This window comes from Prosopis cineraria, unplaced genomic scaffold (assembly GCF_029017545.1).
Source record: "Prosopis cineraria cultivar Desert tree isolate PC_DT_omini unplaced genomic scaffold, ASM2901754v1 PC6, whole genome shotgun sequence".
Taxonomy (NCBI): domain Eukaryota; kingdom Viridiplantae; phylum Streptophyta; class Magnoliopsida; order Fabales; family Fabaceae; genus Prosopis; species Prosopis cineraria.
Window position 1 is genome coordinate 2,683,469 of NW_026555337.1, and position 14,063 is coordinate 2,697,531.

General features: G+C 37.4%; 1 protein-coding gene across 1 annotated transcript; it reads left to right on the forward strand.

Annotated features, from left to right (window-relative positions):
- Positions 1-5,076: 5,076 nt before the first annotated feature.
- On the forward strand, positions 5,077-13,149 carry LOC129313445 (homeobox-leucine zipper protein REVOLUTA-like). The gene is given in 19 exon segments (XM_054956552.1): positions 5,077-6,116; positions 6,320-6,479; positions 6,655-6,740; positions 6,832-6,922; positions 7,040-7,135; positions 7,245-7,358; positions 7,452-7,535; positions 7,683-7,838; positions 7,917-7,991; positions 8,295-8,401; positions 8,511-8,694; positions 9,004-9,192; positions 9,417-9,497; positions 11,363-11,497; positions 11,759-12,093; positions 12,314-12,372; positions 12,375-12,418; positions 12,554-12,703; positions 12,833-13,149. Coding segments are annotated over 19 exon segments (2,523 nt in total). The 5' UTR covers positions 5,077-5,886; the 3' UTR covers positions 12,980-13,149.
- The last annotated feature ends 914 nt before the right edge of the window (positions 13,150-14,063 follow it).

Consider the following 14,063-nt stretch of genomic DNA (forward strand, 5'->3'; position numbering starts at 1 on the left):
AGCCTGAGATAGGAAACTCGGCTCAGCATAGGAGAGACTAAGAGGCATCTGAGGCATAGAAATGAAAAAATAGCATTGCATGAATAACACTTCTAAGTGTTATGGCAGATGATCTGATGTGTAAATTTGAGAAGCACTCTACTACCCAAGCCATATGGGCTGCTTTAAACGAAAAATTTAGTGGTACCTCAACTACCAAGCTGAGAAGGCTTACAATTAAATTCGACACATATAAACTAAAGCCAAATACTCCTATGTGGCAACACTTTAAAGAGATTACATGATCCGTGAACTTAAAGAAGCCGAGCACAATTTTTCTGATGAACAGTAAGTACAGGTTATAATCTGATCGCTCCTACACAGCTGGGAGCATGCGAAAGTTAACCTACCCCATAATGAAAACATCGTTAACTTTAACGATGTGGTTAAACACCTGAAGCTAGAGGCTGAACATCTGGAGGCTTACAAGTCTTTTGGAAAGGCTTACCTTGTTGAGGAAGGTGGTCCTTTAAATTTTAAGCCTAAGAGAGGCAAGAAGCAACAAAAGAGGGGTAATAAGAATAGCCTTAAAGTAAGAAGGACAAACAACATTTCAAGAAAAAGGGCAAGAAGAGCGGCAAAAAGAGAATTAACCTTAAAAGGGTCAAATGTTTCGCCTGTCATAAGATGGGCCATTTTGCAAATGATTGTCCTAAGAAAAGTTGACATGATCAGGTGCTTGTAAATTATGTGAATTCACATTTTTCTTATGTTTCCAATAATGTTTTTCTAATGAAAACTATTTCTCTTCTTGAATTGTTGACTTAGGCTTCGCAAACCACGTAAGCAAGGATTGTGGATCCTTTGTAGAGTACCGTCGATTGCCAAATCAAAGCAAGTGGCTTGACGTTGGCAACAACGTGAGGATCGAGGTAAAAGGCATAGGAACTTACAAGTTGACCTTGCGAGGTGGAAAAACCTTAATTCTCCACAATGTTTTACATGCACTGGACATCCGGCAGAACTTAATTTCAATTGATTTCCTTTTAAATTTTGGGTTTGTAATTAATTTTTATGACAAGATTGTTGACATTGTATACAATTTAACTTTTTATGGTTGTGCTTTTCTTTCAAAAAGGTTCTTTATTATGAATATTGTTGACAAAATTCATTTTTCATGATTGCTTTACCACCTCTTCCAATAATGTAGATATGAATATCTGGCATGCTAGATTAGAGCATATTAATCAAAATAGAATGATTAAACTAGCTAAAGAAGGAATGTTAGGTCTAATTACAAACATGAAAATGTCTTTATGTGAAAATTGTTTAGCTGGTAAAACAACGAGAAAACCTTTTGGTAAAGGTGTTAGGGCTAAAAATCCATTACAATTAATCCATTCCTAATATATACAATTAATCCATTCTAATATATGTGGTCCTAGTATCAGAGCAAAACATGAAGCTTGATATTTTATTACCTTTATTAATGATTATTCACGTTTTGGTCATGTCTATTTGATATCACAAAAGTTTGAAGCTCTTGAGTGCTTTAGACGATACATTAATGAGGTTGAAAATCAAATGGACAATAAAATTAAAGCATTATGAACTGACTGAGGATGTGAATACTTGTTTGATCAATTTAAAGAACTCTATGAAGAAAAAGGAATAATTAGACAATTAACTATTCTTGGCACTCCGCAATAGAATAGAGTTGCTAAAAAAAAATAGGACTCTTCTAGACATGGTTAGGGCAATGATGGCACAAGCGAATCTTCCAATCTCGTATTGGTGGGACATTTTACTGACTGCAGCCTTCATACTTAATCATGTACCCTCAAAATCAGTTACTTTCACACCTTATGAGTTATGGACAAAATGCAAACCAGATTTAAATATCTTAAAAAACCATGGGGGTCAGCTGCATATGTCCATGATGATTCCCATAAATATAAAAAATTAGGTTCAAAAAGGAAAAAATGTATCTTTATAAGATACTCTGAGCAATCAAAGGGTTATGTTTTCACTGGTGAAAATGATGATGGAACTGCAACTGAATTTGAACATAGGAATATCACATTTTTAGAAAATAAGTTTCCTAATAGGGGAAAAATTGATCAAACTATGTATCTTTACGAGACACGAGAGCAGCATAATATAAAAAACATAGAAAGGCATGAATCATCGCAAAATGCTGATTTAAGTGAGAGCTCTAAAAGGTCTGCTAAAAGACCTAAAAAGAATCAAAATTTATAAGAGACCCTACTTTAAAAAAGTAATAGAGAAAGTGTTCCAAGAAGACGCTTCCAAATTGAGGGTGAAGCATTGGTGGTAACTCCAATAGATGATGATGAGTCACATTCCGTAAATGAAGCTTTACTAGGACCTGTTAAGGATCAGTGGAAGAAAGCAATGGATGAAGAAATGGATTTCATGAGGACCAACTAAGTGTGGAATTAATTGATTTACCACGTGGCTGAAAGGATATTAGAAATAAGTGGGTTCTCAAAATTAAAAGAAAAGTAGACGGATCAATTGATAAATACAAGGCTCACTCAATAGCAAAAGGATATACACAACAAGAGGGAATAGATTATGAGTATACATTTTCTCTTGTTATATGCTTCAATTCTATTAGACTAATTTTGGTAATAGTAAAAATAGTCTGGACTTAGAGTTGCACCAGATGAATGTAAAGACTGCTTTTCTAAATAGTGATCTGGATGAAGAAATTTATATGCAACAGCTATTAGGTTTTATTGAAAAGGAAAAGAAGATAAAGTATGTAAATTAAATAGATCAACCTATGGACTAAAACAATCATCCAGACAATGGTATTTGAGGTTTCACAGAGCAATAACCTCATATGACTTTCAAATGATTGAGGAAGACCACTGTGTTTACATCAAGAGGTTCAATAGGAACTTTGTAATATTATCTCTTTATGTAGATAATATTTTACTAGTCAAAAATAGTCTAGATTTGATAATCGCTATTAAAGAATGGCTTTTGTCGAATTTTGAAATGAAAAACATGGGTGAAGCAGAATAGATTCTTGGAGTTAAAATCCAAAAAAATCGCTCTAAGAAGCTTCTTTATCTATCATAAGAGAATTATATAAGAAAATTTTTTGAGCATTTTAATATGAAAGATTGTAAACCCATCAATAACCCGGTAGTTTTAGGTGTGAAGCTTAGTCTTGATATGGATCCTAAAACTGAGATAACCAAAAGGAAAGTGGAAAGAGTTCCATATGCTAGTGCATTCGGAAGTTTGACGTATGCAATGATGTGTACATGACCAGATATCTGTTATGTCATAGGACTTGTGAGTCGCTACCAATCCAACCCTAGAGAAGGACATTGAAAGGCAGTAAAAAGGTTCTTAAGATACTTAAAGGGTATTGTTAACTATGTATTGTATTATCAAGGGGGTGATCTACGCCTGACAGGATACTCTGACGTGAATTTAGGCAGAGATGAAGATGAATGAAGATCAACTTCAAACTACACTTTCTTGCTAAACAATAGAGCCATTTGTTGGAGCAGCAAGAAGCAAACATGCATTGCCTTTCACTCTATGAAAGTTGAGTTTGTAGCATTTACTGCAGCAGTGCAAGAGGCTATATGGCTTAAGAGATTTATAGAACATCTTGGGTTTGTAAATGAAAGTACAAAACCAATGTTAATTCATTGTAACAACATTGCAGCCATAGCCTATACCAAAGATCCTAAATATCATTGCAAAACCAACCACATAGACATTAGGCACAATTTTGTAAGAGATTATATAGCGCAAAAGGTTATCATTGTTCAATACATTTCCATGAAATGTATGATAGCAGATCCACTAACAAAACCCATAGCCAAGGAGATATTTGAAAAATATGTGTAAGGGCTCTTGATATGGCTAGATTGACTTGATGTAATATATTGGTTATATTAATGAGAATCTTCACTACTTTCATGTGTGTACAATTAAGAACATACAGTGTCTAGTATGTTATATAGGTTGATAAGGTTGACTTTCTCATACGAGCAACTACATTTGACATTGAAATCAAATATGAGGCATTAGTGTTCACCAGCAAGGCAACAAAAATGTTAATATGGTAGAGAAGAAACACAAATCATATGTCACCTCGATCAAAGAGTAAGTCGAGATGAGATCCACAAGCATACTTGGATCGAGTCATGGATCCCCATGTCCATGATACTTGTAGCCAAACAACAAATTCTTCTAAATTGATGTCATATGAGATCAATAGAAAAGAAGAATTTGGGTTTAGGTACAATGAATATCTGAACTTCAGTTTGTATGGTGTTAATAATAAATGAAAACGACGTACGCTCTTATAAGTAAGAGTAATACCATAACGTGTATTTCATACCACATGTGCTTAAAATTCGCAATAGAAAGCAAGTGAATAATCCTTTTAAGGTTGACAACTAAACATTTTATTATTACACAATAATTCTTCTATTAAAAATTAAAATTAAAGTTTATACTAGTATTGTAACGTACTCCCTCCGGTCCCATTTATAAGTCCAATTTTAAAAGGTGCATTTGGTCTCATTTATAAGTCACGGTGCGTCTTTTTAGATAATATTTGAGAGGTATTTCCAAAATTATCTCTCATGAGAGAGAAAAAGTAACAGGACATTACTTTTTAGATTTGTTATATAAGGACATGTTTGAAATTTTACTTACTTTTATTCCTTATATTTTTATTGTATTGATATTGATGAGGTTGGTAAAAATGACTTATAAATAGTACGGGATGGAGTAATCAATTTTGACAGAGCAAAGCTACCTTTTGGTGACTTGATCGAGAGGAGGGTGACAGAACAGAAGAGACCTGAACCTCAGCACTGTGTCCCTAACCTGTCATTTCAAACCAAGAACAGGGACAACCACGTAAATGTATCCCCACACTTGAGTATTCTTGTAATATTTTATAATAAATAAAATAATAAAATAATAAACAGAACTCACTGGTTAGTTTTTCGATATGTGTGCCTCCGCCCTCTTTCCCTCCCCTCATTCCCCTTCCCTCACTTTATTCTTCCCCTCTGTTTTTTTTTTTTTTTTTTGGCTCGTCCCTTCTCATTCCCGGAAATTTGTCTTTTGATTATCCTCATGAGCAGTGCTTCGCACTCTCTGCTCTGTTTCTTTACTTAATTCCCCTGATGCCTATCTTCCTTGGTCCGAGAGGGAGTCCTCCGAAGTGCCAACGAATCGCCCCTATTCCTTCCTTCTTCGTCAAGCTCGATTGCCAAGTGTTCTGTGTGTTTGCGTTTCGTCTCACTTTCTTCCCTTTTTTGGTCCTCCTTTTCCTATTTTCGCTGGAATCTCGTTGAAAAGGGAAAGCTCTTGGGTTCACCGTCCCGACTAAAGTAGCTTATTTATTTCTATGTTGTTTCTTCATTGAACTTCGCTAAGATTGTGAGGCTCGTACATAGCTGGCAAGCGTATTTCCTCTCATTTCTCGAGACATCATCTGGTATTGTGGGAAACAAGCTGCCGTAGGTGGTTTGTTGAAAGGCTGTGAAAAACAGTAGCCGACGTTTTAGCTAGTAAAACGAGAATTTTATGCTTGAAAGCTATTTGATAGATTCTTTCATTAAGCGATGGAGTTTCTGAACGAATTTCTGTAAAAATCATCAACCAATCAATAACGGAGGTCGGAGAAGTATATAATAAGGACTTTCTCTCTCTGTTTTACATCTGATTCTGCTACTCTCATTCGGCTTTAACTTTGCCAACTAGGAATCCTCTGGAGTTCCGATCAAAACAACCTTCATTCTTCTCTGTTTTCTATGTTCTTTAGTCTTCTCGCTCCATAGGGCAAGTAGCTCTACAATTTACCCCTCATCTTGATTCAGAGTTTGGTGTTTTGGGAAGATGGCGATGGCTGTGGCTCCCCTCAGAGAAAGCAGCAGCGGGATCATCAGCATGCACCTTGACTCCGGCAAGTATGTCCGTTACACGGCGGAGCAGGTCGAAGCGCTCGAACGCGTTTACGCTGACTGCCCGAAGCCCAGCTCCTTGCGAAGGCAGCAACTGATCCGAGAGTGCCCCATTCTTGCGAACATCGAACCCAAGCAGATCAAAGTTTGGTTCCAAAATCGCAGGTAAGGGAATGCTCCCTAGAAGACTTTGGATTGTTTTTTTCTGGATGTCAGCTTTCGAACCCGTTCTTTGAAGTTGGAGGAATAGCTGCAAACCACAAAGGCAGAGAGTCGCGAGCAAGCCTTTGAATTTCAATGACTGTAAATTACGCTGCAATTTCTTCTTGAAGAGCTTTGTTAAGATGGTTCAGTATTTGGCAACGCAGGTGTAGAGAGAAGCAGAGGAAGGAGTCTGGGCGGCTTCAGACTGTGAACAGAAAACTGACTGCGATGAACAAATTGTTGATGGAGGAAAATGAGCGGTTGCAAAAGCAGGTTTCCCAACTGGTATGCGAAAATGGGTTTATGAGGCAGCAACTGCATAGTGTAAGCGTTCGAAACTTCGAATAAACTGAGATGAAAAAGATTCTGGGCAGATTGATGTCATTATTAGTTATTTATTGGGTGTCCAATGGCAGATGAAGCTTTTATATTCGCTTTTGAGGGAATCGAATATGATTTGTTCGATGGAATTATTCTTCACGTTATTGTTTTCCTGCAGGCGTCAGCAGCAACTACTGATGCAAGTTGCGATTCGGTTGTCAACACACCTCAGCACTCCTTAAGAGATGCCAATAACCCTGCTGGGTAATTTCACAGTTTATAGTTACGGGCTTACCTCTTTTCTTCTTATGATGACAAGTCTGATTTTTTTTCCCCGGTTATCTTATCTTTGCAGACTCGTGTCAATTGCGGAGGAGACCTTGACAGAGTTCCTTTCAAAGGCTAGGGGAACTGCTGTTGATTGGGTGCAGATGCCTGGGATGAAGGTTTCTTATTTCTCTTTGCTCAAAAATTTGTAGTATATAATTATGTGAGGAGGAGTGTTTTAGTAGACAAGTTTCGCTCCCCCCTTATTATTTTCTCCTTGATATTATTATTGTAAGCCTGGTCCGGATTCGGTTGGGATCTTTGCCATTTCGCGAAGTTGCAGTGGAGTGGCAGCTCGATCATGCGGTCTTGTTAGTTTAGAACCTACAAAGGTAAGTTCGCTCGAGGAAAGTGGGAGGTAAAATTTGGTTCTCTCGATATGCTATAAAAGTCTGTAAAATTCTCTAATTTTAATTCACCACATCTCAAATTTATTGGCAGATTGCGGAGATCCTAAAAGATCGTCCATCTTGGTTTCGGGATTGCCGGAGTCTAGAAGTTTTTACAATGTTCCCTGCGGGGAATGGTGGAACAATTGAACTTGTGTACACACAGGTCAGCATTGAATTGTGAATTGAGAATTGAGAAATTCAAAAATATCTGCATCTGCCTCATTTATCCTCGATTTCAAAATTAAATTTGTTGCAGACATATGCTCCAACTACTTTGGCTCCTGCCCGGGATTTCTGGACTCTGAGATACACTACAAGTTTGGACAATGGAAGTCTTGTGGTTAGCATTTTCCCCCTGCTACCTATCAGTTATATAGGGATGTTTATAAACAATATTTAAAATTGTTGCTTCTCATTTTGCAATTCTTCTAGTTAGAGATAATTTACCTCATTTAGCCTTCTATGTTTCTTGAATCCACATCTGAAGGTTTGTGAGAGATCACTGTCTGGTTCGGGTGCTGGCGCTAATGCAGCTGCTGCTGCTCAGTTTGTTAGAGCTGAAATGCTCCCTAGTGGCTACCTGATTCGACCCTGTGAAGGTGGAGGATCAATCATCCATATTGTAGACCACTTAAATCTCGAGGTTGGACTTCTTCACGATTACATATTTCAGCTTCCTTTCAAAAAAAATGTATTTAAATGCATGACTATTTTCTTTTAGGCATGGAGTGTGCCAGAGGTGCTGAGACCACTTTATCAATCATCAAAAGTTGTTGCTCAGAAAATGACAATTGCAGTAAGTAGCCTTTTCTGGTCTATTGAAGCTGATAATTTTATCATTATTCAAATAGTTGTCTGCTCTTTGCTGTAGAGATACATTGCATGTTTTGTTATGTGATTTATAGATATTAAACTGTGCAAAGGATGGTGCATCCGTTAGAGATTGTTTCTTTGAAGTTTTTGATTTGGAAATACTCTCATTTTTTTTTCTGCTTGCAAGGTTCAGCAAGTGACCCATTTTTTGTCATGCTGAAGCCTCTTTGCCGTGGCTGTGCTTGCTTCAAATGAAATTTCTATGATTTATTATTTGTTGTGATAGGCACTTCGCTATGTCAGGCAAATAGCTCAGGAAACAAGCGGCGAAGTGGTTTATGGTTTAGGTAGGCAGCCTGCTGTTCTGCGAACTTTCAGCCAAAGGCTGAACAGGTATGCTATCAAATTTTTATTTGTTTCAAATTATGTTGACTATACCAAAATCTGCATTGAGAAGTAGTTGGATCTCAGCTTTATCTGAACTAATCCCTTATTCTTGCAGAGGCTTTAATGATGCTGTTAATGGATTTAATGATGATGGCTGGTCTATAATGAACCATGATGGTGCTGATGACGTGATTATTGCAGTCAACTCAGCCAAGAATCTGAGTGCCACCACTAATCCTGCAAGTTCCCTAACATTCCTTGGAGGAGTTCTCTGCGCAAGAGCTTCTATGTTGCTCCAGGTGAGTCTGAAAACACAATGGCATGGTTACTACTTTTTTCTGGCCAACGCATGTGGGGCTTATCTGTAGTAGTTCGTTTGTTTTCTCTTTGGACTCAGTTATTAATGACATGAAAGTTAGGAAGGCTGTGTTCTACGAAGGCATTGGTGGCTTATGCTTAACATAAAACTGGTCGATGATCTGTGGTTAAAATAATTTTCTAGATGTTTTAATGAATATTTTGTCAGGGTTTTTAAATGTCTGTTTGCTGTATAAAAGTAAAATTTTGATTAATGGTTACTTGTTACAATCTTTAATCGGTATTTGCAGAACGTCCCTCCAGCAGTTTTAGTTCGGTTTCTGAGGGAGCACCGTGCTGAGTGGGCTGATTTTAATGTTGATGCCTATTGTGCTGCATCACTTAAAGCAGGCTCCTTTGCCTATCCTGTCATGAGGTCAACTAGATTCACGGGAAGTCAAATTATCATGCCTCTTGGCCATACAATCGAGCATGAAGAGGTACTTGAGCATTCCCTTCCCAGCTACAAATGCTAGGAGTAGACATCTTGACCCATGTCAAGTTATTTTAGTGCAGTTTGGATCTGTCTCTCCTTGAGTTATTGGTCTTTCCAGGGCCAGCGGGAAATAGCTCTTACCATGCACTGCTGTTGCCAATTTTTTTCATGTTAAGGCGTATTTTCATTTGCAAAGAATGCTTCCTTCTAATTGTGTTTACACTCCAGATGATTGAAATTGTTCGTCTTGAAGGCCAATCTCTCTCTCAAGAAGATGCATTTGCTTCTAGGGACATTCATCTCTTACAGGTTCTGTATTTGATGCTTGTTTAAACATTGGAAAATTTCCTGTTCCTTACACGTGAGTGAATAAACGTAATGCCATTTTTATATGGGTAAAAGTGCATTTCTGCCCTCATGTTTTCTTTGAGGAGCATCTAGTAACTTAAAGTATTTTGCATAGCATTTTCGCCCCTTGAGTAATTAATTTGGGGCAACCGTTACCCTGATGTTATGTCATGACAAACATCTGTTAAACCAATTCCTGCGGGCCCCATTTTCATATCTTGTAATTTATTTACTTTTGAAGCAAAAAGAAAATGTCAACCACCATCAATGTCCTCGAGTTGAGCAACGTCAAGAAAGGAAAAGCAGTTGCAGCTGATGTAACTGTGAGACTGGGAGGAAGTAAGAAAGCCATGGCCATAATAGACTTCATTCTTAGGTTAGGTGTCCGCTGCTTTCTGCACTGCCACCAGCATGGGAATCGCCGATCAGACTCTCCCTTTCTTCATTCAATTCTTCTAGTTTTAAGCCAGCTGCGATAGTTTCCCAACTTTTGAGTATCTCATCGATCACTTTCTTTCTCAATTTTCCTCTGACAAGAATTAATTTCAAGGAATGATATATGAATCCTATCGTTTAATCTCATATAGGTTAGTGGATACTAGGTCGTGTCTCTACCTTTCTCTGTTTTATGTCTCAAAAAGAGTTAAACAGAGAGAGATATTCGCATGAACATGTGACGACTTTTGAGGGTAGATCCATGCGGTGGGGAAAATGGATGGCAAACACATAATCCTATTCATGGCACCTGTGTTTGTTCTTTTCTAAACAATAATAATGCCACTGTCTGCCACATCACTAACATGTAGTACACCTTCTTCACAGCCATGCACGTGGCGTGAATGCTTCTTTCTTCACGGCCATGCATATAGCCATCTTCTCATTGTCAGTTGTATTGTGACTACATTATCTCTGGCACAATTGACACCATGGTGTTCCAAAGCTGCTGCTTCACTGCCAACCCACTCTACCTCTCAGAAAATGGGGTTCTAGAACATTGGAAGGACTGCTGCTTCACTGTCGGCCCGCTTCACAACCCTAGTACCATGGTGTTCTAGAATAGTGAAAGGACTACCTCTCCCCCTCTCTCGGTCGTCAGAGAGTTATACAGGTTTGAAATCACTGTTGTTCTCTCTTCCACCTATCACAAAAATGGGGCCCACCAGATAATCTCTAATAGAAGTTTGTGTGTATTTAACATCAAGGTAATGGATGCTTCAAATTAATTACTTGAGGGGCGAAAATGCTACGTGAAATACTTTAGGATACTGGGTGCTACTCAGAAAAAATGAGTGGCAAAAATGCACCTCTATCTTTTTTATATTATGTTTCTATTTTCTTGTACGGTGCATCAATATCAGTGCCTTACTTTTTATTGACTGGCTGGGCCAAAGCTAGCATTCTATGGGTGCAAAGTTATGATGGAAGCCATTTTTGGAATTTTGCATATCATGACTAATTAGTATTATTGAGATCATTTGCATCAATGTGTCATGCTTTTGGGAGACTGGCAGATTGAGAATGTGTATGGAGCCCGCTTCTCTTTCATTCCTCTCCCTCCCTCCCTCAAAAGTACACTATGCATTTACTTTCCTAGTGCACAGGATCCAAATTCCTACTTAGTGTATGTTAAAGCGTTGTTTGGAATTCTGTTTTGTATCTTTACAGACTCATGTGTCTCGTACATTTTTGGTGTTCTTCTGCCTTTTAAGGATGATGCCTTTGACCTATAGATCACTTCATGGAGTGTAATAATTTATAGTGTGTGGTGTGATAACATTACCCAGGAACTGAGCAGTGTATTATTATTGCTGGTTCCATTTTTGCAGATATGTAGTGGGATTGATGAAAATGCTGTTGGGGCCTGTTCTGAGCTTATATTTGCTTCAATTGATGAAATGTTCCCTGATGATGCTCCATTGTTGCCCTCGGGTTTCCGGATCATCCCATTGGATTCAAAATCAGTTGAGTTCTGCTTATTTGTGTTACACTTAATCAAATCACGGAATATTCACAAGATAGTAGTGCTATTTTTCTCTTCATTTTGTTAAAGATATAATGGGTTGTGTATTTGGCACATGCAGTTTCTTGTACAGATTAAATTACATGTGCTTGGGGATATCATACTAGGGTGCTGAGTTAACACACTATTTTGTCATTTAGGGAGGGTTTGTTGTTAGCGGTATCAATGTCTGGATCCCTGTGACAATGTTGTGATGTTTCAGGGTGATAAGAAGGATTCAGTATCTGGAAATCAGACCCTGGAATTGACATCTGGTTTTGAAGTGGATCCAGCGACAAATCATGCTGTGGGAGATGCATCATCATGCCAAAGTACTCGGTCGGTGTTGACTATTGCCTTCCAGTTTCCTTTTGAGAGCAGCTTGCAGGAAAACATTGCAATCATGGCAAGACAGTATGTACGCGGTGTGATTTCATCTGTGCAGAGGGTTGCCATGGCTATCTCTCCATCTGGTATAAGCCCACCAGTGGGGCCAAAACTCAGTCCTGGCTCTCCTGAAGCAGTTACTCTAGCTCACTGGATATGCCAGAGTTATAGGCAAGTCTGCATATTCTCTGATAATTATATTTCTAGAAGTCTAAAAGTTAATGAATGCTTGCTATACTGTTTTTGGTAGCTTTAGATTTAGAGTCTTGTTATCATGATGTATTGCGTAATTCTTAATAAATTTTCGTGCTTTGGTATTACCTGTTTGAAGTCTACAACATCTATCTCCCCTCCTTGTCTCTATTCTCATCTCTTTCCCCTTTTAGCACAGTTTCTATCTGGGAGCAGAATTATTGAGATCGGATGCTCTTGGTGGTGATTCGTTGCTGAAACATTATGGCATCATCAGGATGCCATTTTTTGTTGTTCGGTGAGGGTAAGTTTTTTATTGTAGTACTGACTATCCTGTTTATGTTTGTGATGAAATTCTGTATTGGAATTATCTAGTGTATGGTTTGTGCACGTCAAAAACTAGTTGCTCAGAAGTCCGTGTCTTTATTTGGCATCGCAGTCCTTGCCTGTGTTCATCTTTGCAAATCAGGCAGGGCTTGACATGCTGGAGACAACTCTAGTAGCTTTGCAAGATATCACATTGGATAAAATATTTGACGACTCTGGACGCAGGGCATTGTGTACAGAATTTGCCAAGTTGATGCAGGAGGTGATTTCAGACCGAATACTTTCTCTCCAGTTCAATTGCTTGTTTGTATGGAGAGGTTCCATGATTATTTCTTCTTGTCATTTTGCCTTGTAGTCTGATTGTAATTTTATCTGCTAATGCTTGGAACAGGGGTTCGCTCATCTGCCTGCAGGAATGTGCTTGTCCATGATGGGACGGCATGTTTCATTTGAACAAGCCCTCGCATGGAATGTTCTTACTGAAGATAACAGTGTTCATTGCTTAGCTTTCTCTTTCATCAATTGGTCGTTTGTATGAATATTTTGAACACCCTTTTCTCCGTATAATATAAGAATGAAGGGTTAAAAACGTAGCGAAGAAGTTTGTGGAGGGAAAAGGGAATCCGGAAGTTTTGTTCATATGGTACACGGTCAGGTTCGCATTTGATTTGGTTTGATTTATTTTCAGTACAGACCAGACTTTGAATTGATGCGGGTTTAATTGTTTAGGGCTGCTAAGTTATAGCTTACTCCCTCGGGTCCTATTTATAAGACTTTTTAAAAGTAATTTTTGGTTCAAAATATAGAGCATTTTATAATGATTAAATTATTGTTTTTTAATTTTATCTCTTGGTTAGTGTGAAGGTATTTAATGTAGTTGTAATATTATTAAAGTGAAGATAAAAATAGAAGTATATCTTTTTTTATGATATAAAAAAGATCAATTTTTTTTTTAAAGATTTGTAAAATGGTTGAAAATATTTTATAACAAGAACTAGAGGGAGTAGTGAACAAGTTTGTGGAGAGGGAATCTGGAAGTTTTGTTCATGTGGTACACGGTCGGGTTTGCATTTGATTTGGTTTGATCTATTTTCTGTGCGGACCATACTATGAATTGATCCGGGTTAAATTGTTTAGCGCTGTTAGCAAGCTATTACATGTACTAGTGTATCTGATGCCTGGAGGCCATGTTTTTTCCTTAGCTGTCAGTGGGCTTGTTAAAGATCTATCACTTGACCCATTTTTCCTGACTAATATATGGCAAAATTATGAACTTAAAAGCATAATTTGTAAAATAGTTTATAATTGATTAAAAAGTACGGAAGTAGGTTTAGTAGCTTGTGCGATAACTGTAATTTTAGATTTATAATTGATTTTTACATGTATGGAAGTGTTTGTATAATTTTATGAGAGCCATGATTTTGGGTTTATAATTAATTTAACATGTATAATGAATGTTTAGATATTTTAAGAAAAATGTGATTTTAAATTTATAATTAGTTTTATGATGCAATATGGTTGTTTGGATATTTTACGTACTTGTTAATTTTGATTAAAATTAATCTTTTTAATTAATTTTATAAATTAATTTTATGTTATATAATATAATCAATTATAATTCA